Source organism: Scomber scombrus, chromosome 8 (genome assembly GCF_963691925.1).
Source record: "Scomber scombrus chromosome 8, fScoSco1.1, whole genome shotgun sequence".
In the NCBI taxonomy this organism is placed as follows: Eukaryota; Metazoa; Chordata; class Actinopteri; order Scombriformes; family Scombridae; genus Scomber; species Scomber scombrus.
This window is the reverse complement of record NC_084977.1, coordinates 23,218,830-23,244,838: the sequence shown is the minus strand read 5'-3', so window position 1 is coordinate 23,244,838 and position 26,009 is coordinate 23,218,830. Positions and strand designations below refer to the sequence as shown.

General features: G+C 38.8%; 1 protein-coding gene across 1 annotated transcript; it reads left to right on the top strand.

Annotated features, from left to right (window-relative positions):
• Positions 1-4,691: 4,691 nt before the first annotated feature.
• Positions 4,692-25,230, top strand: acsbg2 (acyl-CoA synthetase bubblegum family member 2). The gene is made up of 15 exons (XM_062423523.1): positions 4,692-4,853; positions 10,101-10,224; positions 11,014-11,135; positions 13,118-13,392; positions 15,294-15,382; positions 16,837-16,957; positions 17,694-17,774; positions 18,253-18,402; positions 18,877-19,053; positions 19,613-19,794; positions 20,072-20,314; positions 20,431-20,648; positions 21,009-21,148; positions 21,684-21,930; positions 23,443-25,230. Exons 1-15 carry the CDS (start codon positions 4,847-4,849, stop codon positions 23,559-23,561), a joined length of 2,295 nt encoding a protein of 764 aa, XP_062279507.1. The 5' UTR covers positions 4,692-4,846; the 3' UTR covers positions 23,562-25,230.
• The last annotated feature ends 779 nt before the right edge of the window (positions 25,231-26,009 follow it).

Below are 26,009 nucleotides of genomic sequence, written 5' to 3'. Positions count from 1 at the left end.
CTAATTGTCTTGTATAATAGTGTCCTCATAAGACTCTAGCTGCTCTGCTAATCTGTATTTTTATTATAAAAAGTAACTTTAAGAAAGGAGAATGTTTCTTGTTGGCGATAGTGTTTTATTTATAAACAGTGTTGCCAAGATAAGACGAAAAGATCAAGATATATATTGATATTAATATTGAACATTCAATTTAGGAGGTCTGTTCGTGTTTCCAACAGCTGCCGTCACAGCAAGTAACCACCATTAACTACCAAACATCCATGGTAACCACGGATGAAGGTCACCAGTCAACACCGAAACACCAGCAACGTCAACAGTAGAAATACACATCCGAAACCTCATCCCTTGCGTAACGCTAGCTAGCATCTCTGCCACTCGCAACTAGTAACTTGCTGGTTTTCTCCCCAAAGTTTATCTTTCATCAAAAAAAAACCTCAATAATAAGATTTAAACTTCCTAGAAAGACTTCTAGGAAGACTTCTAGGAAGTTTAAATCTTATTATTGAGGTTTTCTGTCCATTATATAAACTAAACAGGTATCTAATACAACATTTCAAGGTAAACTGTCAAAGGTTTTTGTTTGTGAAGCAGGAGGGCAGGAGTTGCACAGTGACATAAAATAATAATAATGATAGGAAGACAGACTTTTAAATGAGGCAGAAGTCAGAACTGGCACCCGCTAAAACAACAGAGATCCTCCTCTTATCTCACACCCTGCAACTCTTTAACTCTACGGCTGTCTGTTTCCGCAGTTATCAGCTGGTAAAATCTTATTTTAAAATGATAAAAACCCTGATAGAAACATGGTGGTACAATATGGTGGGCTCCATAGAAGAGGACCCACTCCCTATGTAGATATAAAGGGCTCATTCTCAGCCAATAAGCTCATTCTCAGCCAATAAGCTCATTCTCAGCCAATAAGCATACTTATTTACAGGTGATTATACACTAAAATTAAAACTTATCAATATTATATTTCATTTCTGCCAATTGATCCCTATAATACTACACAGGTCCTTTACAAGCAAAAAATCCCATTGACATTTAAGTACAAATGTCAATTAATTTAACTGTAACTATACAAATAAATACAAATTCAGTCTTAAAACACAACTTTTCTCAACAGTACTCAAAAGTGACTCACATATGTCTAGACAAGCCTGCATTCAAATATTTATTAAATATTTATGATTTTGGAGCGTGTTTTGATGAATAAAAAATGCTAGAAATATCTTTGCAGATTTTGAAGTAATGCAGTCTAGTTATTGTTATATCTCTTACACCTTATGTTTATCTTTGTAGATGTTACCGATATGAAATCTCTCAAATAGCTCACAGGCTGTTCTCATATCTTGATGAAATGTCCAATTATTAGTGATGCTATTGAAATGATTTGGAGTATCTGATCACTGAAGCCCAATGTGTGACCGCATAGAGAAAGTTAGTTCACTAAAATATGAAATATGCATCGGAAGAGTATCTGATGAGAGATGAGATGAGAGATGCTGTCATTGACCGGCAGTAACCTCAGTGCAGAGTGCATCAGCACTACACACGCAGCATTTTGGCGTATGCGCATGAGCGCTCTGAATCATCCCGCCTCTGCTGTCATGTGGTGCTGTGGTGTGGTGGTTCTGCCTTTTCGTCTCTCGTGGCAATTGGCTGAGACAGATCTTTCTATATAGTAGTGATGGCACACTTTTTGTGAAGTCATGTGACCATCCATGCACGTGAGATCTTAAATAGTAAGCCAAATGTAAATAACCTTATAATTATAAGAAAGTAATTCCCATTTTAATTAATATGTGCACATTCAGGCTTTTGAAATAGCGAAATATTGCAAAATTTGAGTTGGGTTGGGTTAAATGTATATTGTTAGTTTTTGTTATAAGCTCAGCAAAATTTGAGGGGGTTTTATATCAATGAAATTGAGTTGGACATTTTTGTTCTTTCTGCCTCCCACACTTGAACTTCTTGACCTTTTGAACCGTGGAAGAGGAAGTTGAGGGGAAACTGTCACAGAAATTCCCCCCAGTCTGAACCAACAGTGGCGGTTTATTTACATGTAAATTATATATTTGGATTAGTGGAGTTTCACTGATACTCTCATTTTCCCTGTAGGTGAAAGCATTAAAAATATGTCTTCATAGCATTTCTTTCACAGAGGCATGCATGTGTAAAGAGTCATTACTTTTTTCTTTTTTCTTCTCAGTTTAAAATTAATTTTCATAGTTATACAAAGTGTTGACCGACAGCAAACATTTTTGTAATAGTTTGTTCTTTCGATTGTTTGCCCCCCCCCCCCCCCCCCCCCCCCCCCCCCCCCCCCGCAGTCTTTGTTTCAACATCCTGTATATCAGGTCATGTCTGCGATGAACTGGAGGTACAGGCTTGACTCGTCCTGTCAAGCTGACAGCTCTTATTCTCAGTCAGAGGGATAAAGTGAGGTTAGCAAACAGTGTTGTGAGTGGTTTAGTCACATTATTAACTTTCAGTCTACCAGCAATAGCTTCTCGTTTGCCCTTCTCTTTTAGGTATATTTAAACCCGCTGTGATGCAGTCAGTTCTGCTCTTACATTGTTTTGTAGCTTTAGCATCCATTGTATGATATTATTTTGCAGTGCTGGAGGAAGAATTGTCATCCTTTACTTAAGCAAAAATAGTAATACTACTGTGGTGTACAAATATTTGATTACAAATAAAAGCTCTGCTTTGTAAATGCTGCTTAAGTAAAAGCAAATATTATTAGGGAAATGCACTGAAAGTATTATAAGTAGAAATACAATGACACCTATGACTGTCATACTACTATATTTTATCACTATGTGTATGCAGCATTTTGCTGTTGTAGTTAGTTGCAGTGGAGCTTTTATATAACTATCAATTAAATGGCTAATTATCTTCTTAATTATTAGATTGTTTGTTCATTCTGTAAGACATCAGAAAGTAGCAACATCAATCAAAAATAGTCCTCAAAGTGCTTGTTATGTCCAAACTACAGTTACAGTGTACTTTAAATCCCAAAATGATTCATTTTTACTGTAATTTAAGATTAGAAAAATACAGAAAATCCCCAAGTTTGAAAAACTGGAACCAAGAAATGTTTGGTAATCTTGCATGACAATGATGTAAAAGATGAACGAGCTCATTCATTTTGTGTTAACCAGCTCATCAGTTAAGCAACTATTTACTGTTGGGTAGTTAAATTTGTAAAAATACATTATATTTTGTAAGTACATCATATGTTTTGTGTGAAAAACCTTAAATTGTAACTTATGTTGTTAACAGAGCTCTCAAATTAATAAATGCGGTGGTGCACAAAGTGAAATACTTCCCTCACATAGTGAAATATAAGTATAAAGTACTTTAGACCATCACTGATATTTTGAAGTGGGGTTCGACCTGAAGCAATTAGCATGTTGTATGATTGACACAGAGGAAATTACACATTTGAGTCATTTTTCAAGCACAAAAGATAAATATTTACTGGCTCCAGCTTCTCAAATGTGAGCATTTCCTACTTTTCTATATTTTTTATTGTCATAAATTGAAAATGATTTGGGTTTTGGCCTGTTGGTTGGCTAAAACAAGACATTTAAAGTTGTCACCTTGGAAACAGTGAAACACAGACAGACAGCTTTTATATAACTAACAATTAAATGGCTGATTATTTTCTTATTGATTAAATTGTTTGTTCTGTAAGACATCAGAAATTAGTAACAGCAATCCAAAACAGTCCTCAAATTGCTTGTTATGTCCAAACTACAGTAACAATGAACTATAAATCCCCAAATTACTGTAATTTAAGATAAAGAAAAGCAGAAAATCCTCATGTCTAAGAAGCGCCAACCAAGAAATGTTTGGTAATTTTGCATGAAAATATTGGAAAAAATGAATGAGTTAATTTTTAAAAAGCTGCTCCTTCCTTTTTTGTTATTTCATTTTATTTATTCTGGTTTTTCATCAAATTTTGCAGATGATAATCAAGAAGCAACCTGGAGATTGATCAGCAATGAAACCTACAGCTCTAACTACAGCTTTACAGTGGCTTCAAATACAAAAACATAATGACAATAAGAGGACGGAAGATGTTATATTTTTAATAATGTAGGTCACAGGATGTGGGCGTCCTCGCAGTTTGCATAAGAATGATTTCAGTCAGCGTGGAAACTCATAAAACGAGCACAGCTGCTCTTGTAATCTGCTCACAGGAACCTTCACATACAGCAGCAGCAGCAGCACCACCATAGCCCTGGTTTGCCCCATAGTAACCTCATATAGCTGCAGAGTGTGTGTGCAGGGGAGTGTCTCTCCTGTAGTGGGGGGGGGGGGGGGGTGGGTTTGAGTTTCGTAGCATCATCTGTCAAGTGTGTGTGTGTGTGTGTGTGTGTGTGTGTGTGTGTGTGTGTGTGTGTGTGTGTGTGTGTGTGAGTGAGTGTGTGCGTGCGTGCGTGCTCCTTGGCAGTCACTTCCCCCCCACCTTCACTCATTTGGCTCGTGTGGCCTAATATGGAGAGATGAGTCTTGTGGTGTGAGCAGTATCAGCCAATGAGCTTTGCGTTGGGTTGGTTGACGCGTAGTAGGAGGAGCGTAGGAGGAAGCTGGCTGCCTCTTTTTTTCTGGGTGGGGTCTTTTTTTTGTGGGAGGGGACAAACTGAGCCGGCTTGTGTTTGAAAATGAATGATATTCAACACAAGTTGTAGACCACAGTAGGCGGGCAAGCCGGGTTTTTAATGTGTGTTTGGTCGGAAAATTTGAAGTTCAGCACAGCGTTTACAGAAAGAGTAGAAGGAAAGATAAACCTGTTAAAAAATACACAAACGGTGTGAAGAATTTGTGTCCAGCAATGCAATGTAAGTACTTCATTTTTTATTTAGTCCTTTTTTTAACCTCGAGTACCGGCTTTCATTTAGACAGAGTTCGGGAACCTATAAGGAAATAATTCTGGCTATCTCGTATATGATATAATTTCTTTTTTATGTCGATTGAGGTCATTTGTTTCCTCTGGGTTGACTCCATTGTATCCTGTCTGATGCGGCTCAAAAAGTCATCTTGCTGCCATTTAATTCAGTTTACCTCATTTTTTTTCTTTTTCTTTTTAGCTCATTTAGTCTTGCTGTGTATGTGATATATTAATACACAACATCAAATGTGTTAAATTAAAGAAAGATGAAGTATGGCCCCCTCTCAACAACATGTGGAGGGCTGCTGGCTTGCAGTAAGGGTGTAACCCATTCAGTGTGTGTGTGTGTGTGTGTGTGTGTGTGTGTGTGTGTGTGTGTGTGTGTGTGTGTGTGTGTGTGTGTGTGTGTGTGTGTGTGTGTGTGTGTGTGTGTGTGTGTATTTGCCAGGTTGACAGCCATTGTTTAAGAGAAGATAAAGATTTTTGTCAATATTTAACACTGGCACCAATGTGGACAGTAAGGATGCTGAGGATTACGCCTCGTAAACTGCTCCTCTGGGTGATGGTCAGAGGCAGCAGCTGGTTGAGGATGCAGATGCATGCAGAGGATTGATTGATTGATAGAAACCCAAGTCATCTCAGAGGCGATGCATGAGAACTGTGGAACAAAACTGGAGTATTGTCCTTACTGTTTGACAGTGTGTGTGTGTGTGTGTGGGGGGGGATTACCCTAATTCAAGTGTACAGGCATGGTGGTATTGTGTTGGGGAGAGTCCCTTATTAGATGTGAGGCAGGCACAGCTTTGGTTGAGGATGGGGTTGTGATCCTGGTGTAGTAATCAAAAGATTTCAGTGTTGTTGTCTCTCCAACTGTTGCTGGAGTGGGAACAGCTGTGTCTGGGTCTGCTCTACATTCATAATCCCCCCACCACCCCCTTTTTTTGATAGCATGAATGCAGTTGCAATAATGATGTCACTTTGCGCAGTGCTAAATCCATCAGATAATTCATTATTTGGCATCAGTCGAGGTGTCATGTGATGAGGAAACTTCACAAAAGCATGCAAAAGATGAAAAAAATGCTTCCTGTTTTTTATTAAATAAAAAAATACAATAAAAATAAAAGCTGCTGAGACAATTATCCAATTAAGTTTGTTGACAGATAACGAATCATTGTTTTGAAGGATTTTTGAAACATTTGCTTGCTCCAGCTTCTTTAATGTAAGAATTTGCTGCATTTCATTCTTTTATATGATTGTAAATTGATAATTTCTGACTTTTTTGGAATGATGATCGACCGAAATGAGATATGTGAAGACACCACCTTTGGTTCTGTGAAACTGTAATGGAGAATTATCATTATTTTCTGACAGTACACAGGCAAAATCAAACCGTTGATTAATTGAGGAAAATAATGGATAATTAAAATAATTGATAGTTAAAGCCTTACTTCGAAGAGACCTTTGTTTTGCTTTTGGTTTTTAAGAAGTTCAAATAGCTGGGGCTGCATCTGTTTCTGTACAGCGTTGTGTCGTAAACCACATGAGTAGAGGAAATGAATATAATGACATTTTTGAAAGTGATTTACCAGAGCAGGCAGATTTTATTTTTAGTCAGATTGTGGATGAACAGTCATCCCTGTAAGTAGAGGGTTGACACACCACAGCTAAATCAGAGGTAACATGAGCCTTTATTTATGGTATAAACACGACGTCCTCATGTGATGACGACTCATTAGATCAAAATGGACACAGTGTGTGGAAGGAAGGAAGGAGGACAAATAGAAAAAGGGGGAAGTCGAGAAAAAGACTTAACGTTCATATTTACGTGACAGACTTTTCCTCAAGATAAGTGTCTAGCCGGTCAACCGTAACTAACACCATAACAATGACGCAGCTAGAAGTAATAAGAGGAGGGAGGACAAGGAGGAGGAGGGGGTTAAAATGTCTCCCCAAACATACCCCAGTTTCTTCCCAGATCTGCCTGCCTCCACCCTCAACTCCCCTCAGTAACCCTCATCCTCTTGACAGCTGCGTGGTTGAGGAATCTGCAGCTGTGTTGGAAGTAAAAGGGAAATAAAATGGCAGCGTGGGTCACCCTTTTAACTTCTGTCCCCTTTTGCTGAGAGACCTTCAAAACCCTGCTGTAGAAATCAGCAATGAGCTGAAGCAGTCTGCCGGGGTCAGCTGGCTGCACGTCACACGCTCCTAAATATAATTGATTTTCTCTTACAACAGTGGTGACAATTTATGACGCTTTGAGGTAATATGTCTGCTGATTCCCAAGAGCTCAGAATGTCAGGAATGCTTGCAATTTTTGTTCCTACAATTTTAGATACAGAGATTAAATTTTACGCATTTTCACAGTTTAGACATACACATATATATGTATGTGTGTATATATATATATATATATATATATATATATATATATATATATATATATATATATATATATATATATATATATATATATATATATTGGAGGCTTTGTTTGACAAATATGTGCTACTCTAAGAGAAGGGGGTGGAAGATATTTTTGTTCCTGCTCTCTGACCTCTCTGGAGCCTGTTTCTTTCCAGTCGCCCAAACCCAATTGTCCCAACCAGCGAGTCATGACAGGCTACAATAGGCAGATGAAGCCACTGGTATGTGTTTTCAGGCCCTTTTTAGATAAACAGAGCAGCAGCAGCAGCAGCAGCACTGACCCCTGCGAGGGGGCTCCAGGCAATAACAGAGGCTTGAATGAGAGAGGGAGCATCACAGAGGTGTGGGTGTGACGGTGGGTTGAGCAGTGATGGTCTTTACGTTCAGGGGGCTTTGACGTGGTTCCTGTAGTGAGGTAATGGCAAAAAAAGGCAGAAGAGGATCCTCTCTCTCTCTACCTCTACTGAAACACTGGCTGAAATATAAATGATGCAGGAGAATTACTGGAAATCCGTCCTCCACTCCCTCTTCTTTATAATTATCTGTTTTGACTGTGTGTCTCAAAATTTGCTTTCATAGTGAGAATTTCTACAAGGCTTCAGCAGGGCGGAGCAACGGAAATGGTTGTTTTGTTGACTGAGCACGGACATGAAGGGCCACATATTAATTTGTTGCAACACAATGTTATCTGGAGCAAGATTTTTCCACTATGCCAGCAAAGTTCCATATGCTCACACACTGTTGCCACACAACCAAATTTCGTCCATAGAGCAGTAATGTTTGTCCAATAGCTCATAAAGGCAGCTGTAAAGCTTGATCTTGAGCGAGATATAGCTAAACAAAGAGGGTCCTCTTGAGTGTTTTTTTTTTTTTTTGGTTAGCAATTCATGCGTTTGTGCACGTTACAGTCGTTTGATGCATTCATACATGACTAAACTGTATCTAAATGTAAGATTTTACATTGAAACGTGCACAAGAGCCTAAAAAAATGGATGGATGTGTAAAGATAACACCAGCAGCGGCTAGAAAAAGCACTGTGACCCGGTGCCATAAACACTCGGGTGTCGATCTTGTGAGGACTACAAGCCAGAGGCAGTCACAGGTCGGTGTGTGTTACTTTGCTGCAATTAGACCAGGAGAGCAAAGGTTTTTTTGTTTTGTTTTAAGTCATAAGGCATCTTCTCAAAGTAGTCCTAAAATAATATGTGTGTCTAGTTTTCCTTATCAAGAATAAGGCATCCACACACTGAACTGATGCTCCCACATTACACATTAAATTTTCATCAGGTAAATCTACTGATACTGACTCAAAGCAAGTCAGATTCCCAGGTTGAGCTCTACCATAATAACATCAACATCTACAGATTCAATTATTTACAGTGTTTACAGCAGAAAACTCTGAGATATCACTTACACGTCAGTCAATAGGATGCTATTAATTATTTCAAGATGAGTCACTGAACACAATAACGGTAAATATAGTGAGTCCATTTTTCAGGTGATTTGGACACATGGCAAAAAAAGTGGTGAACATGTTTACAAAATCAAAATTGTCAGAATTTACTGGCTTCAGCTTTTCAAATGTGAGTAATTTGCTGGTTTTCTTGGTCTGTGATAGTAACTGGACATTTTTGGGGGTGTTGAATTGTTGGTTAGACAAAACCAGTCATTTAAACATGTCAACATTTTAGAGACCAGACTATTAATAAATAAATAGTAGCAGACTAATCCATCCATTATGAAAATAATAGATGAACAGCCCTCAGCACTAAACATGTTTACACAGAGAGAAAACTCACAATTATTCAAAATAGATAGATAGAACTTTATTCATCCCCGAAGGGAAATTCAACTGTCCAGCAGCTCATCAGAACATAAAAACATAACAAACAACAACACTTTCACTCAGACAACAATAGCAAGATGAAATAATTTAAAATAAGTTAAGTACAAAAAAGAGGATTAAGAATTTTTTTATTAAAATTTGAGTTCAAATTCAAATTGTAATTGCACACTCCACCATCTAGTCCAGTTATGACATATCAATCAATCAATCTTTATTTGTATAGCGCCAAATCACAACAAGGTTATCTCAAGGCACTTTACACATAGAGCAGGTTCTAAACCGAACTCTTCAGGTTTTAATTTTAAAGAGACCCAACATTCCCACATGAGCAAGCACTTAGCGACAATGGCAAGAAAAAACTCCCTTTTAACAGGAAGAAACCTCAGGCAGAACCAGGCTCAAAGTGGGCGGCCATCTGCCTCGACCGGTTGGGGTAGAGGGGAGAGACAGCAAGAATAGGAGAGAGAGAGAAGCACATAGAAAATAGACATTGAAGCTAGAAGGTCCGGGACTGGAATTTGTCATCCGGACTTCTACAGGCCCAGATTGCCTGTGAGACGAGAAAGCACAGACAACTCCGGGGAAGAAGTGTAGGTTATTGAATGCATTAATAGTACATGAATGTTATTGGATATAGATAGATGGATAGAGAGAGAGAGAGAGGGAGAGGAGGAGAGAGTGCATATGTGATAACAAACAATAAAGAGCAAAAAAAGAACTAACATTGGTTCACATAAGTAATCCATTAACGGACGGAAAAAGTCTCAATATACAATATAAAGATTTGTGTACACTGCTTTGTGTCCTTTTTTAGTCATCGTCATGTAACTACTGTAACTTTTCTCGTTGTGGATTACTGTAATCGTCGTGTTTGTTAAATAAAGATAACAGAGGCCGTGCCAATAACCTCTCACCTCTCTCTTTCAGTGACTGCGTGTGAGCCCACCACCATGTCTGAGGCCGTGGTGATGGAGCCTCCCAGACCAGGCGGCTTCCTGGAGTCTTCCTGTAGTGCAGGGGACAGCGCTCCCTCCCTTGTGGATACAGCAAAGTATGTTCAACACGCACGCCAAGACATGCACTTTGATACCACAGTCTGGGGGTTTATACAATAATCAACAAATCTTTTTACATCATTCATTTGAGATTTGTTTGTGTAACAAGCCGGATGCCTTTATCTCATCAGTCCTCCTAAAAACAAATCTGAGAATCATTCTGCTCTTGAAGTGTTTGTAGCTCAGTATGAAACCTCTGAGGAGGATCACAAGCCAAAAAAACTTGGGAACAACTGGTTTAGAGTCAGATATCGTCATAGACTACAACACTACTCGCTTGACAGCTGGTTGGCTTACTGGACTGGATGTGTGTAGCATTACTGTCTTAGGGGAAGATTTGAATGTCGGTTTACGAATAGGGAAATTACAGGAAACTGATACCACCCAGGGTTACAACTCCAGTTCTCAGTGGTAGTTCACGTTATGTTAGTAATTACAAAGTTCATTTCTGTACAGGATTATGTTCCTGTCAGTGTAAAATAGTGTTTTTGTCACTTTGCTTTAAATGAAGCTTTATAATAATATAAAAATGTACTTTATAATTAAAATGTACTGTCAGGATGATGATGATGATATAATTGTAGATAAGCGGTATGTTAAGAAGATTAACAGCAGGGACTCTCAGGATGACAGTGAGCTCTGCCACGTATTTAAAGCCCCAATTTTCCCCGAATGACTCACCGCAGGATCAGTTTTCTGCCACAGGTTATCCCCCATCGGACGGGGCAAATTCGTCCTGGGAATCCACTCACCTGTGTTTTTCTTTTTCCTTCCCCGTTATTCAGCGAGTCATCAGAGGAAGAGTACACAGGGGAAAGGGAAGAGGAGATTTGCGCCCACAGTGAAGTCACCAGCAGCACCAAGACTACAGAAGTCCCTGCTGAGCAGACCTCAAACACACAAACAGGTGGGAGATTCACACACGCGCACACACACACACACCTACCTGTTGAAATCTAACAAAGAAAATCCAGCAGGTTGAATTCTGTTTACACTGGCTTTGTCTCGCTTTAAAAATGATGATAAGTAATGTTTTATATCTTCCATGTTGGATATAGTTGCACTGTTGGCTCCATTTGCTGAAGTCAGCAGTCATGCTTTTGTTTTTTTCGTCCTGGAGGAAGTGACCCAAACAGAAGTGAATGTGTGAACTCCACATTCTCTGGCAGCACAACTTGACTTTCCTTTTCCTGCCTTTAAACTCAATTTTGACATTCCTTCCTGTCTCAGTCACAGACGGAAAAACCGGCTCTACTTATTCCAGGTTATTTCTTAGGGAAGGAGTGCTTAGAAGAACTGAAAAATTAGAAAAAATTATTTTAAAACTTCTTTAAAAATGTATAGAACTAAATATCACAAATTTGCCTGTAATGTTAAGGAAAAACTCACCCAAAAATCATTTTTAATGAGTAAAAATTTAAGAAAATTTACAACAGCGGATGGATCACTCTTTCATGACTATGCAATAGATGACGTTTGTGTACCAATGTAACAAATTGATCATATTAATATACGCTGACGTCATTCATCTGTCACTTAACAGGTGAAATATCATTGTTGTAGAGTTTTCCATGATGAAACGTTCACCATGCTGCCCTCCTGCTCCATCTAACTGATAAGTTTGGTCATAAATCCTCCATCATTTAGTTCCTCCGTATGCCGACTATACCCGACAGAAACATCCTGCTGGCTGTTAGTTCAACAACACACCTTTTTTTATTTCTGATTGTAAAAAGCACAAGATGGAATTGGTGCTTTCCCAAATTCTAATGAACATTTTAAAGGTTTATTATCTCTGCCAGGTGTGTGACCATGTACTGGATCCATCAGTCTAAAATTGTTTGTGCACATTTATGACTATATGCTCAAGAACGTGTTATGGTTGCTGTGAATCATAATTGTTTGAAAGCCTGTTTTATAATACTTTTTATATCACCGTTGAATGCTAACTCCTCACTCCTCTTATCGAGCCACAAGTGATCAACAACTGCAGCAAAAGGCAGTTGGCTCTGCTAAAAACACGCCTGTTGCAGCCCACATTGTGGCCTTTATCATAGCTCAAAATCTGACATCTATATAAAAGTTTGGTCTCATCTTGAACAGGAGTATCTGCAGATTAATTTCATACCTAATTTGTTATGATTCACTAAAGTTAAGCACAACACGATATGAATAAATCCTAATTTTTGTTAGCTTCACTGCCATCTTGACTGTAAGGGAGCCGGGAGGGACAGTTGAGTGAGATTCAACTCTTCTTTGTATTCTTTGGATTTTAGTTTCGGGGCTTGGGCTGGCATTTACATCAGTATTGATACCTGTAATTTTGGTGATCTGTCACTGCACTGGAAACTACTGTTTATCCACAAACACAGCTCAGGGACGCACACTAGTTCAGTGTTGAATCAGGAAGTCGGTCTGTAAACTGTAATTGAAGTTTACAACAGACAGTTGAGGTTATAAAAGTATATGCTGGTCATATGATCATCTGCTTGTGTTTTTGAGATCTCAACAGTTTCTTTGGTGCATTCCATGTTAATAGCTGATGGAACTGATAACAAGAGTTATAAAAGTTTTAAATACTGTAAAACTGTATCAACAATGAAATGATTTGTTTGGTTGAAAGAAATGTACACCCAGCCAATCACAAGTATTATCTTACTGTCCTGTGTGACTGAGATGTTGCTAGCGGCTTAGATTAGACTTACTCAAAAAACAGTGGTGTCTGTTGCAGCTCATGTGGTGATTAAAGGAGCAAGGAGGATCCAGCAGAAGGTTTAGTTGTGCATATTTTCTTGGAAACTTCTCAGAGGGGATCTGTCATTGAACTCTCTTAACAAGGCCTTGCTCATTATTTCTGAACGCCCTCTTTCTTCACGCCTCCTCTTCCAGTGAGTGCCCAACGCCCAGACTCTCTGTCATTGCCAGCGGCCGCAGCAGAGCGCAGCATGTGGACGTCTCAGTTTGACGCGGAGGTGAAACTGAGAATTGGGGAATCTGGCCTGGCTGCTGAGACCCCTCTGACAGTCAACCAGATGCTCACCTCAGCCGTGGAACGTTTTGGCGACTTTACGGCTTTGAGCTGGAAGGAGGGCGAGCAGCAGAAGAGCCTGAACTACAGAGAATACTACCAGTCCTGCCGTATAGCAGCCAAGAGCTTCCTGAAGGTAAGATGCTGACAAAGGTTGTTTAGGATTTTGGATGGATGGACAGTTCTTTGTTAATATGAATAATAATATAAGAATAATATAGATAGAACAATAATGTGTTTTTTTTCACAGTTGAGGTATTCCAACTCATCCTGTGGATTTAGGAATGCAAATCCTTCCAAATCACCAAACTTATCGATATAAGTATTTCATTTTTTTGGTTGTAGAACTGGCTGTTTATTATTTCAGGTCTTATAATTAAGGTCAGTTTTATTGCTTGCATTTAGAGCATTAAAATTAAAGTCCTGAACAGTTCTACACTTGTCAAGACGAGTTTGAGGAAATCTGGTGTCACTCAATCACGGAAATTACTCACATTTCAAAAGATGTGAAATTTCTCTGTTACAAAACACCTCAGATGATACAGTGAAGTACCTGTCATACCTCTGCTCTTTACACAGAAATACATTTTGTTACCGCCCACCCTGAGCCACAGTTTTTCAGTCTCAAAAGGTCTGACATTTCAGTCAATCCTCTTGTATTGTGTTGCCATTTTTAAAAAGTCTTGCGTCTGCACATTGGATTTTATGCCAAGTCAGTCTAGACAACACACGACGCAGCACGAAGGAGTTGGGCTGAAATGTCAGCCAGTACAAACCTCAGCTGTTCATACAGGACAGAGCACGCTATTGTTTATTGTGAAACACAGTCAGTGAGCATGGAGACTCGGCCGAGGTCATTACAAACACATACATACGGACATACTTGCACGTGTCTCTGTATGCATACACACAACCTAATCTGAACTTGACGCCCTCCAAACACGCACTCTTGGGCGGGCAGTGTGAACTTGTGGCGAGGTCACGTGATGCAACAGTCATGGCAGTGTGTCTTTTTACATAATCAGATATTAACAAAGCACAGTCGGGTCTGCAAAGGTTTTAAGTTTCTAACTGCAGGAAGCTGAGAATCACATGTCAAGCCTCATATTAGGATACGAAAGACTTTGTGAGTTATTTAAAAAGCTGTCTGCAGTTTTAAGCCTGGTCTCAGTTTGGGTTATGACAGCTTTGTGTACATTTGTCTGTAAATCTGCTCCATAGTAACAGACGCTGTGGCAATGCGCTTCAAGCTGTCCAGGGATCTGATCACTGTGTAGATCAGCAGATCTGCTGCTGCTGCTGGCAGGTCAAAAGTGTATTCGTAGTGTTTCAGTAATAAAGACATACTTTGTTTTGCTATTACTGTAAGTGCATAATGTGACACTTCATGAGGAAGACACCGAGGGAAGTGTTGAGTTTCAACAAATTTGAGAGTTGTAAGATCTTAACCTGACAGCAGAGATATTTAAAGTTCCCCTCCAGACATGTTTTAAGATGTATACTGTATAGAAATACTCTGCTTTGAATAATAATTTGTGTCTGATATGGTAAAAATTCAAGACTGTATAAATATGCAAATCATTTTCATTTCAAAAGTTTGAACTGCTGTATGCAAATGTCTCCCACTTCACTGTAAAGTCCATCTTCAGTGTGCGTGCACAGTAGGCTTCAACTTTCCAAAGCACACTTATGTAAGGTGGACCATGATTGGCTCCGAACTTGTTGTGATGTCACAGCCTAAACTGAGATTTAATGTGAGCACAGAGAAACTTTTTCCCCTTCAGCAGATGAAAGTGGAAACAACCTTCAAATGTCAAACTCTGCAAATACATTCTTCTGCACAGTGAAGCTCAAACATAAAACTTAAGTAACAAGAAGCAAATCACATTTTTGAGCGGAAGGGGACTCTAAGTGTTCCTCTGAACTGCTTTAAAAGAAAACTCACAGCCCTACTGGATAGCGAGTACCTGGCTGGATTAAAACAAGAAATGGTAATGTTACAAATACTCAAGGAATGTGTGTTTTGTCTTTCTGCAGCTCGGTTTGCAGCGTTACCATGGTGTCGGCATCCTGGGCTTCAACTCAGCCGAGTGGTTCATCTCTGATATCGGAGCCATTTTGGCGGGGTGAGTTTCAACTTAATCTCTGAATATGTCTGTGATGAGCTCACTGTTTTTTGTTTTTGTTCTTTCTCACAAAGAGTTTCATGTTTGCACATCTTCATACCTGAGTGATACATTCCAAGACTTGAAATATGAGTTTGCTAGAACACAGTCTTGCACGTCCTCCCGCTCTGCACGTAGCCTCTTCATCTAAAGATGTTCCTCTGACTATGTATCAAAAGGAAGCTGGTGAACTGTGAGGTGATCAAATATCAGTAACTCAAACCTCTCTGCTCCCATGATTGCATAAATATTCAGCATGAAGTGCCCCGACAGAAGTCAAATCTTTAAGCGTGCTTCGTTCAGGGAGCTATGAGACACAAATACACTGACTCCATCACAGAGAAACCAAAACCCATGAAGCAAATTAAGAACATAACTATTGATTGGTCAAGGCCAGCTTTGCCCCGCCTGAGCTGGTTACATCACCAAACATCTGTTATGTGAGGTCTGGTTTTTCACACTGTCGCCCCAATTTGAGCTGTTATTAAGCTGTCCTGTAATTCTTGGAAAGCTTCTGCCAACTAGAGTTTGGATATAGATCAGTACATCAAGTTTCCCCGGGAGCCGTAACACATTAGCGTACTGACTGATTGCAGAGTCCTAAGATTTCCCACGCCTACTCTCTGCTCGGTGCTGATGCATGACAATAAAAATGTAAAGAAACTAGTGCCAGCTTGTCAAACCAGTCCTGAGGAAGCAAAACACAAATCCTGTTTAAATGGTTTCAGTATACCATGGCACAGGAGAGCAAAATAAAGTTTTGATTCAAACATTGCTTGTCTCATTTCCCATTAGATCTGATTGCAAGTCCCTCCAATAAGGGCAATACTGTCATGTCAGGAAGTTTATATTTTCCCATCCTCTTTAGAAATGAGGCCACTTTAAAAATAAAAGAAGAAATAAAACAACTAAGAAAATAAAGGATGTTGTTTGAGATACTTCAGCTTTTTCAAGTAGATTTGTTTCACGGGTATCAAGAAAAAATAATAATACTGCAGATTATTCTCCTCGACATCTTGTGGAAGTAAACATACAGCCTATTTTTAGTCTGGTCGTCATTGCTGAGAACAGCAGTGAGGTTATAAACTGTACACTGTAAACAAACCAGTAATTGAGTTTAGATTCAAGAAAAAAACAGTAGGGATGAGTACAAAGTCTGATCAGTGTTGAAAGTACGTAGGATGGTTGTAGCACATCAGGTTTCACTGTTCTTTCGACTACATTACATATCTCTGATGGGAGGAATCCACTTTTAAGTCTCATTGATATACCTGCTGTCACTCAGATGTTTCTTTCTAACACATAAGCCAGATGCCTGCTCAGAATAGCACAAAGAAATAGTTTGGTCCAGTTTTGTATATCTGTGAATGTGAAAACAGAAACTTCTAAGCGTGACTCTCTCTCGACTGTTGCAGTGGGTTTGCTGTGGGCATCTACACCACCAATTCTCCCGACGCATGCCAGTATGTAGCAGAAAACAGCAGGGCCAATATCATCGTGGTGGAGAACCACAAGCAGCTGCAGAAGATCCTGCAGGTAAGATCAAGAGTTACACACTACATTTTAACACAGTGGACAACTATTTGATATACAGCACATGCCAATTAAGGTCTTATACTCTGCAAAGGTGTAGTTTTGCGATACCAGACAGTCAGTCATCTCTGCCAACTTAAATCTGGAGATTTCTAAATGCAGGGTAGTTGCCTAAAAGGCTGCTAACCTACGCCTACGCCCCTTACATTTAGTAAAAGACACAACCTTAATGGAAATGATGCTCTCCCCCCATTCTCCTCCATTGTTAACTGCATGTCACTGCCCGAATATGAAGGGCCGCCATAAAGTCTTTGGAGTAGTCCTGCAATACGGGGTTTTTTTAAAACTCTAATTATTTCCGCCCAGTTTTAACAATGAAAACTGGGAGATTGTCTTCAGCCTCTCTGAGCTGTCAGTCTAGTCCATTGTGTTGCCAGCATTTATTGTCAGTTTTAACTACAAGTAAGGGCTGTACAGAAGGGTGACTTGGCTACATCTTTTGAAAATGAATAGAGATTTAGTGACTTTGCTAAAATACTCACAAAAACAGAAGTGACATCACTGGTAGCTCTAATACTACGTATCATGTAGGAAATCTGTCTCTTGGCTTTGATTAATACAGTATTAATCTTTTATCTATTAATAATTATCTGTATTTGCACCTTCAAAATAGAAATGATGCTTTTCTCAGGTTTTTTTTTTACAGTTTGTATTAAGATTATACTCTGTTTGTTCTCAGGTTGAAGACAAGCTGCCACACTTGAAAGCCATCGTCCAGTACAAAGATGCACTAAAAGAGAAGAGACCAAACCTGTACTCTGTAAGTAAAAACTCAAAAACACAAATTTGACCCATTTTTACATTTGAAAGTAGTAAATACACTCTAAATACTTCTTACTTGTAGCCTGAAATTAGATGACTTTCCCTTAAAACATTTAAGTGCTGCGGAGTTTTTGACCCATATTTATTCAAAAAAAAATGTAAAATACTGTTGCATTTTTCACATTTATTATAGTTCATGTTTTTTCTCCATAAACGAGAAGTTTAAAAACGAAATAATAAACTCTCTCAGCTCTCTGAAAGCTTCATTAAGGATTAATCTCACTTATTATCTGTGACTGATGATGTATTCATGAATGTTTTGTCGTGTAGAACTTTGGTAGAGACTAATAATGAGGCGATACTGTGAAGAGTCTGAATATGAACAGTATGTGAGGGTTAAAAAAACATTTATGAAGTTTATTAACTTCAAAGAAACATCAGTTCAGTATTTTCTTTTCTTTCTTTGGTTACTGCAGTGGGCCGAGTTTATGGAGCTTGGACGTGATGAGCCAGATGCTCCTCTCGATGAGATAATCGCCAGCCAGAAGCCCAACCAATGCTGCACACTCATCTACACCTCAGGAACTACAGGCCACCCCAAAGGAGTCATGCTCAGCCATGACAATGTAAGTTTTCACCTGCAGTGTCACATGTTTGTTGCCTGGGACTGACAGTTTGTGATGGGAGAAAGGTGCAGATGCAGCTGACAGTTGAGGCACAGATTCAACAATACAATGCAGGTTTTCATGTAGGTGTAGATCAGCAAAAAAAACCTGAAGGAATGAAAATTACTCCACCTTTACCTATGTGTCTGTGGCTAAAGTGCTTTTTCTAGACAAACAACATGGACAATATAATCCTGTTAAACGGGAAACTCGTTAACTGTCTGAGTGAATCTATTACAACTTGTTTTGAAACACATTTTATTGTAGTCAAAGTTCATGTATAAAGGTGCAAAACCATTTTTTAATGCTCTGTTCTTCAATGCGGTCATATGCTTCAGAGTGATTCTCCGTGTCTTGTAAAAACATTTATACAGTAGATGTGACTCCTCATTCCTAAATGCATCATATTAATTGTGCTCCTCTCTCCTCTCTCAGCTGACGTGGACAGCGCTCTCCACCAGCCATCATGTGCGTCTGACAGAGGCCACTCAGGCCCAGGAGGTGGTGGTCAGCTACCTGCCTCTCAGCCACATCGCAGCTCAGATGGTGGACATCTGGGTCACCATGAGAGTCGGAGGGGCCACCCACTTCGCTCAGCCAGATGCCCTCAAGGTGAGTCCCAAAAGTTGTGTTTATAGGTGGTCAACAATATGCAAACACGTGTTCACCTAAAACATATGCTTCATTATTTACTGCAGAGATAAAAAATCATGTTTACTGTCCTCAATGACATCTCTCAGGCTTCGTAGTCAACAGACATTATAATCGTCAAAAATATATCTTTGATCCATGAACTGTACGCCAGCTTTTCATGAGATTTGCTGTTTTTATGTGCGGTGTTAAAACACGTCTGCAATCCCTCTCAAGGGTAATTTCTTTGTCAGAGCCTCTTTCGTTTCATCATCATTGTCACCCCTAACGGTGCATTAGCTCAAATTAAGTGTGTAATGTAGTTTAGAGAAGTAAATAAAGGGCTATCCTGAGGGGAGTACATAGGAGTTTGTCAAATACACATAAAACATTTTGTTGTTTTTACACACACATAATTTTTGTGTCACATTGCATAATCATATTTTCCATATTTGTGCTGCAAAACTGCCTGTGGTGTTTGTGTTTTTAAAATATGGCCGCTGGTGGTTTGAGCCCTCTTCCTTCTTTTTTTTTTGGTCAGGGCTCTCTGGTAAATACTTTGAAGGAAGTGCGACCCACAGCCTTCATGGGCGTCCCACGGGTCTGGGAGAAGATGCAGGAGAAGATGAGGTCTGTCGGGGCCAAGTCTTCAACGGTGCGCCGGAAGGTGGCTGCCTGGGCCAAAGATGTAGGCCTGCAGAGAAATCTGAACAAGATGAACCCGTACGTATTCATTTTGAAATAACAGCTTTATTTAGAGGTTTCAATCTTTTCTTCAGTGATGGTTTCAAAACTTTTGTTATGACTTTTTACTGAAATGTGCTTTCTGTTAGTACTTTTCTCCTACATCAGTTCTTACCTGGTTGTAGGAATGTAGTCGTTGCATACAGAGATACTAGAATTATATGTGCATCACATTTAATATCTGCTGGACACTTCATATGTGAATTGGATTGAGTCAAACATTCACAGTGGCTGTTTTTGTGTGACCCCTTTTAAGAAGCGGAGCAGTCGGGCGCACACCGTTCACCTATCACATAGCCAAGAAGCTGGTGTTCAAAAAGGTGCGAAAAGCTCTGGGCCTGGACCGCTGCACTAAGTGCTACACCGGCGCCGCTCCCATCACCAAAGACACCCTGGAGTTCTTCCTCAGCCTGGACATCCCTCTATATGAGCTGTACGGCATGAGCGAGAGCACCGGACCTCACACCATCTCGCGCTCAGACGCCTTCAAGATCACCAGGTATTTGCTTTGCTTGTTTGATTTGGCACTACTTTTCCTTCCACTTGGAAATCAGGAATAATTTAAAGAAACATGCTTCAGAGTGTTGAGTTAAAGAAATGTTTTTTGTCCTGCAGCTGTGGTAAGGAGCTCCCAGGGTGCAAGACAAAGCTGCACAACCCAGACGAGGAGGGAAACGGTGAGATCTGCTTCTGGGGTCGCCACGTTTTCATGGGCTACCTCAACATGCCTGACAAGACAGAGGAGGCCTTGGATTCAGACGGCTGGCTGCACTCTGGAGACTTGGGCAAACATGACCAAAACGGATTCCTCTTCATCACGGGACGAATTAAAGGTAAGTTACAAAAAAAAACAACCTCCCCCATGTCTCCTTCAGAGCCAAATAAAAACAATAATACATTTTATTTAAAGGGCCTTTCTCCCAAGGATACTTTTTACACACTTTTAATTAATTAAAACAATCAAAGAAACCAAGCAATAACAAAACTACCAAGCAACAACAACATAATAAATCTATACCCACACACATATACACATATACATGCTTATATCCTTGCTGATAACACTGTCACTGACTGTATAGATTCTCTTGTACCATTTAATCTCTTTAAGCCTCAGGAAAGTATTTCTGTATCAGACCCTGATCAATTCAATCTGTCTCTTACCTAAATGTGTGTCCTTGTTTGATTTTTAGAGCTGATCATCACAGCAGGAGGTGAGAATATCCCTCCGGTCCCAATCGAGGATGCAGTCAAAGAGGCTGTGCCGCTTATTAGCAACGCCATGCTGATCGGAGACAAGAGGAAGTTTCTGTCTATGCTGCTCACCATTAAGGTAAAAAGCTTATAGACTGAGACCTGGACCTGGTCTAACCTTCACAGCAAGCACAGCTCAGTTTGTCAACTTTAAGTGGAGGGTACTGTAGTGTGTAGGGAGACTAACACTGTCAAGAAAAAAACAGGAGCGTTACGGGCTGTTTAACAGAGTGAAGGGTATCAGATGAAGACTGAGGATGTAACTGTATCTAAGATGTGCATTTCAAAGCATGACTGGCTCTGTGCTTAGTAAACATCCTATCTTTACTACTTTTTTTATCTTATCTTAGAGTTTATGTGTTTACCTTGGCTGATACTGTTGCAAAAGGAGATTTTCATCAACAGTAAAAAGCTGAACACTGGCTCTAAAATATTTGTCATACACTGCCATCTGGTGGCTGATTAGCAAAACTGCTAATCTCAAATTCAAGTTTAAAGCTGCAAAATTCAAAACAATTAAAACAGGATGCACTAACTTTGAATTATTTGTCATTCTTAGTTGTGATTTAGTAATTAATTAAATTAGTTTTTCTACTGTTCTTTCTCGTCTGCAGTGCCAGGTGAACGCTGAATCAGCCGGTCCAGAGGACGAGCTGACACCAGAAGCCATTGAGCTCTGCAGTAAAATGGGCAGCAACGCCACACGTGTCTCTGAGATCACAGGTGGCAAAGATCGCGAGATCCACGCTGCCATCCAGGAGGGAATCAACAGAGTCAACGAGGAGGCCACCTCCAATGCTCAGCGCATCCAGAAGTGGATCATCCTGGATCGGGACTTCTCCATCGTTGGAGGAGAGCTTGGTGAGTGGGAATTTTGATAGATAGATAGATAGATAGATAGATATACTTTATTGATCCCAAGCTGGGAAATTACAGTGTAGCAGCAGCATTGAAAAACTGATGATTTGAACTATTAAAAGATTATTTGAATATTTGTGCTGTAGAAATCTGATTCCTGGACCCGTCATTATCAGACTTCTAATTATCTAAAAAGACAACGTAAGAGGAAATAAAACGTCTTCACTGGAATAAGACACATTTAACATTTGACTTTCCCCTAATTAAAGTGAAATGTCAGAGCAGCTGTCAGGACATCATATGATTCATCACTTGTATTCAAGAGCAGGAAAAACCAATTAGACTAAAAAATCACCATTCATCATGACCAAGCTGCCGTGTCTGCACTGCAGTCATATGCTAACAAGACTCTGGGGCAAACTCACATTTAAGGGCATTTTTAAGGCGAAGTGTGAAAGCTATTCATCAAAAGTTTGAAGTTTGAAGAGTAGATAAATACAAGACTGCAGTCATCTTTAAATACAATTGAATGTCAAGGATTAAAGCACAATTAAAAATGTTTCCTCAGGGCTAAAATGGCTAATCCATAAGTCAGACAAGACGGCTTAAAACACACAGAATAACAAAACAATTAACGTAAACAAACAGGAAAAGCAAACATAGGATTTGTTTAGCAAATGTTTAATGCTTCTCTCAGCCTGGAGAACTGCTTCAGAACATAGCTGCAGTGTACAAAAGTATTTCTGCCTGAAGGACACTTGAATGTAAAAAGGGATAACAAAGGTTAAAGTAGGCTCTTGTTGTGTAATTATGATAACTAAAATAGTTAAAGTAACCAGGAGCTGTTTACATTGAGACTGTGTGAAACTTATTATGATTAATTCTCCAAAGAAAATTTAAATATTGAAAATGTGTTTTTTATTTTTTATGTTTTTATGTGTTAAATTTGACTTTTAGCTGTTTAATAAATACAGGCCCAGTTTGTAACAGCTTCAGGTTTTAACCTCAGACACAGTGACCTCTAGTGGTTGATTTTATACAGGCTTATATAGGCTTTTTTTTTAACAGTAAAGGTTTAACAGTTTTATTTATTATTTATTTTTAGATTTTCTTAATGATTATTCAAGTGCCAAATTCATTAAATGTCTGTAGTTCTTTTTGAGTAGATTATTATATATTATTTGACAACAAGGTGAATACAAGACTGCAAGTCACCCTTACATCTAATTTTTAAATTATTGAAGATAATCACAAAAACATTGACATGTTTTTCTTGCTATAATCATTCCTCCAGCATATTTGGAGATCTTCTAATGGTCAGTATGAACATAAGGAATAACTACAGCAAGTAAAACCTCCTTCATTGCTCATTTTGGCATCTGACTGTCGTTTCAAGACAGTGCTGTCACTGCTGCAGTCATAAAATGCTCCAGAGCTGAGCTATAGTGAGATAACACCTACAACAAATAAAAAGTGTTTAACAGTATGAATTTGCATTATATATTTTATCTACAGGTCCCACAATGAAGCTGAAGCGGCCGGTGGTCGTGAAGATGTACAAAGAGCAGATCGAGAACTTTTACAAAGAACTGGCAACTCCAACGACCCCGGACAACCCGCTGCCTCCCAAATAGAGCTGCTGCAGACACACTTCACCTCATTCATCCAACTTCTCACTGTCGCCATGTTTCTCTTGTATAAATGTTTTGAATGCCTTACTTACTTTTTTGTTTGTTTGTTTGTTTGTTTTTGGGTTGTTCGGCCTCGGTTTACATTTGTGGGTGTTGTACAAAAGGATAGCAAAAGAGAAGAAGCCATTGTAAATTAGCTTTATGATTTTGAAGACGTTCTGGATAAGCTCAACTATTTATTTGTGTTTGAGGAAATGTCCGACAGATAATGAAGGAGCAGCAGCTGTATGTAAGAAGGTTGTTATTTGTACTGTTATTCCTGACATGAAGAGAGAGAATCCAAAAATTTAAGTTTATAGGATGTTTTTTTGTTTTCTTTTCTTTTAAAAAAGGAGTAATTTGTGTTTTGGACGTGTTTTCTTTATTTATTTTTTTGCCAAAGTCAACGTTTACTACTTTTACTCTTGTAAAATTTCATGTTTACTTGCCTTTTACTTGTATACAGTGGTTTTCTCTTGTCTTTATCAGCCTGGTTTTAAAGAAAATAGTTCATTATTTGTTTTGTGCAAAAGTCCAAAAACAAAAGAAAAGGTTTTCTACAAATGTAGCGGCATCACTCACAGCTGAGCATCCAAATTTTTTTGTTCTTTGTGTTGTACAGACGTGTCATTGAAGCCATATATTTTGCTTTTTTGTAAACGTAAAGACTCTGACTCTGGTGACAGCCTACGCACTTGCCTGGCCCTGTGGAAATGTTTTCTAACAGCCCCTCCTGTGTGTAGACTTGCTGTGAAAATGTTAAATATTCAAAGTATGTTGTTTGCCTACATCATCATCATCACCTTCGCACTCGTCTTTATTTATTTTAGTTTATTTGTCAGCCATTTATTGAACAGACCAGACATCCCATGCCTTTTTTTCTTGTTTTGCACTCGCACATAAATAAAAAATATCCGAAATTTTAAAAAGTTAGATTGTAGTTTTACAGCAAATATATCAGCTGCATTATCCTTATGCAACATATATCAAATGTTTAAATGCTCGAGGTTTCCTTGAAGACATTCCATCATTCTTCAAAGAAAAATGTTTTAAATGAAGTGAAATACTAAAAAGAGGCTGTTGGAATCCAAAGAGCTGAACTGTATCTGTATATGAAGTAATTGTATATAAGAATATTAAAGGTATTTGTAGTACTCTGATTAAAAATGAAGGTGGGTTTGTTGGTTACGGCTCACTCAAAACTAATCTGAAGTTCAGGGTAAAACAGAGCAAACAGCTAGAGAGCAAAATGTGTGTATCTGCTGTCTGCATTGTAATTTTAAATAAAGGAAATGAAGGTGATTCAGTGCCTCACTGTCGGGGCGAGTGAGTTTTACTGCTATAAAGCCACATGTGATCTCAGCACGTTCTAATTATTAAGAATCATGCTGTTAAAATGTCATTCAGCAAAAAGCCGGGCTTCAAACAGTGAAAGTTCACCCGACCATGACAGAGAACTGGATTTACCTGACCTTAACGAGCTGTTAATGTTGTTTCTTAGCGACATCAGGATGGTAAAATGGAAATATGCATGACGCTGCCGGAGAGGAGAGCAAAGCGAGCGTGTTTCTGTCGACAGAAATGTGAATGTTCATGTTTGTGATCAAGTTATGGAATAAAAGATGAAGATGAACGCTGCTGTTGCTCTGTAGTTCTTTTAAAGTGTGTGAATCCTAATTTATGTGCACTGCAGAGTACAGGTGAGGTCAAATGTTAACATACACGGAGGCCTCTGAGTTTAAAATGCTGACAGTTTTTGTCTTGTGACCCCTTCAAATCTCTTGAAATGAATAAGGAAATAATCAATTATCAAAATAGGTGACAATCCATTTTCTGTCAATCACTTAATTCATTAATTGAGTAATCTCTGAGCTTTAACTAATACATTCTGATATACAGTATCTTTCCCTCAATAGTACATTTATGGAAAGTCAATCGAGAAAAATGGTATGAATAGAACTTTATCACAACATAAAAATCATTGTACCAGAAACAACTACTGATTATTTTCATTATCAATTAATCATTTTGTCAATGAAATGTCAGAAAATGAAGCCCAAGGTGACATTTTCAGGTATCTTGTTTTATCTTTATTCCAAAAATATTCAGTTAACCTTCATGTATGACAAAGAAAAGTGTAAAATCCTGAAATTTGAGAGATTGGAACCAGCAAACAGGAGACATTTTTGCTAAAAAATGACTGTAACAGTTACTTCATTATGAACATAGTTTGTGATAATAGTCGAATCCACTGGTTATCAAACTTTTTTACGTCAAGGGCCCCTAAACTGAAACAAATTAAGAACACAGGCCCCTAATTTGTTGAAATTGTTGCTTCATTTATTTTATTTTATTACAGAAAGTGTATGAAACCCATGAAAACAAAACAGTCATAAATTCTGTCATTTTGAT

Bases quoted from the DNA above. Each gene is read 5' to 3' on its own strand.
- acsbg2 (XM_062423523.1), top strand. The intron at 18,403-18,876 runs GTAAGTTTTCAC...CTCCTCTCTCAG, and splicing joins TCATGCTCAGCCATGACAAT to CTGACGTGGACAGCGCTCTC. The intron at 21,931-23,442 runs GTGAGTGGGAAT...TTTTATCTACAG, and splicing joins CATCGTTGGAGGAGAGCTTG to GTCCCACAATGAAGCTGAAG.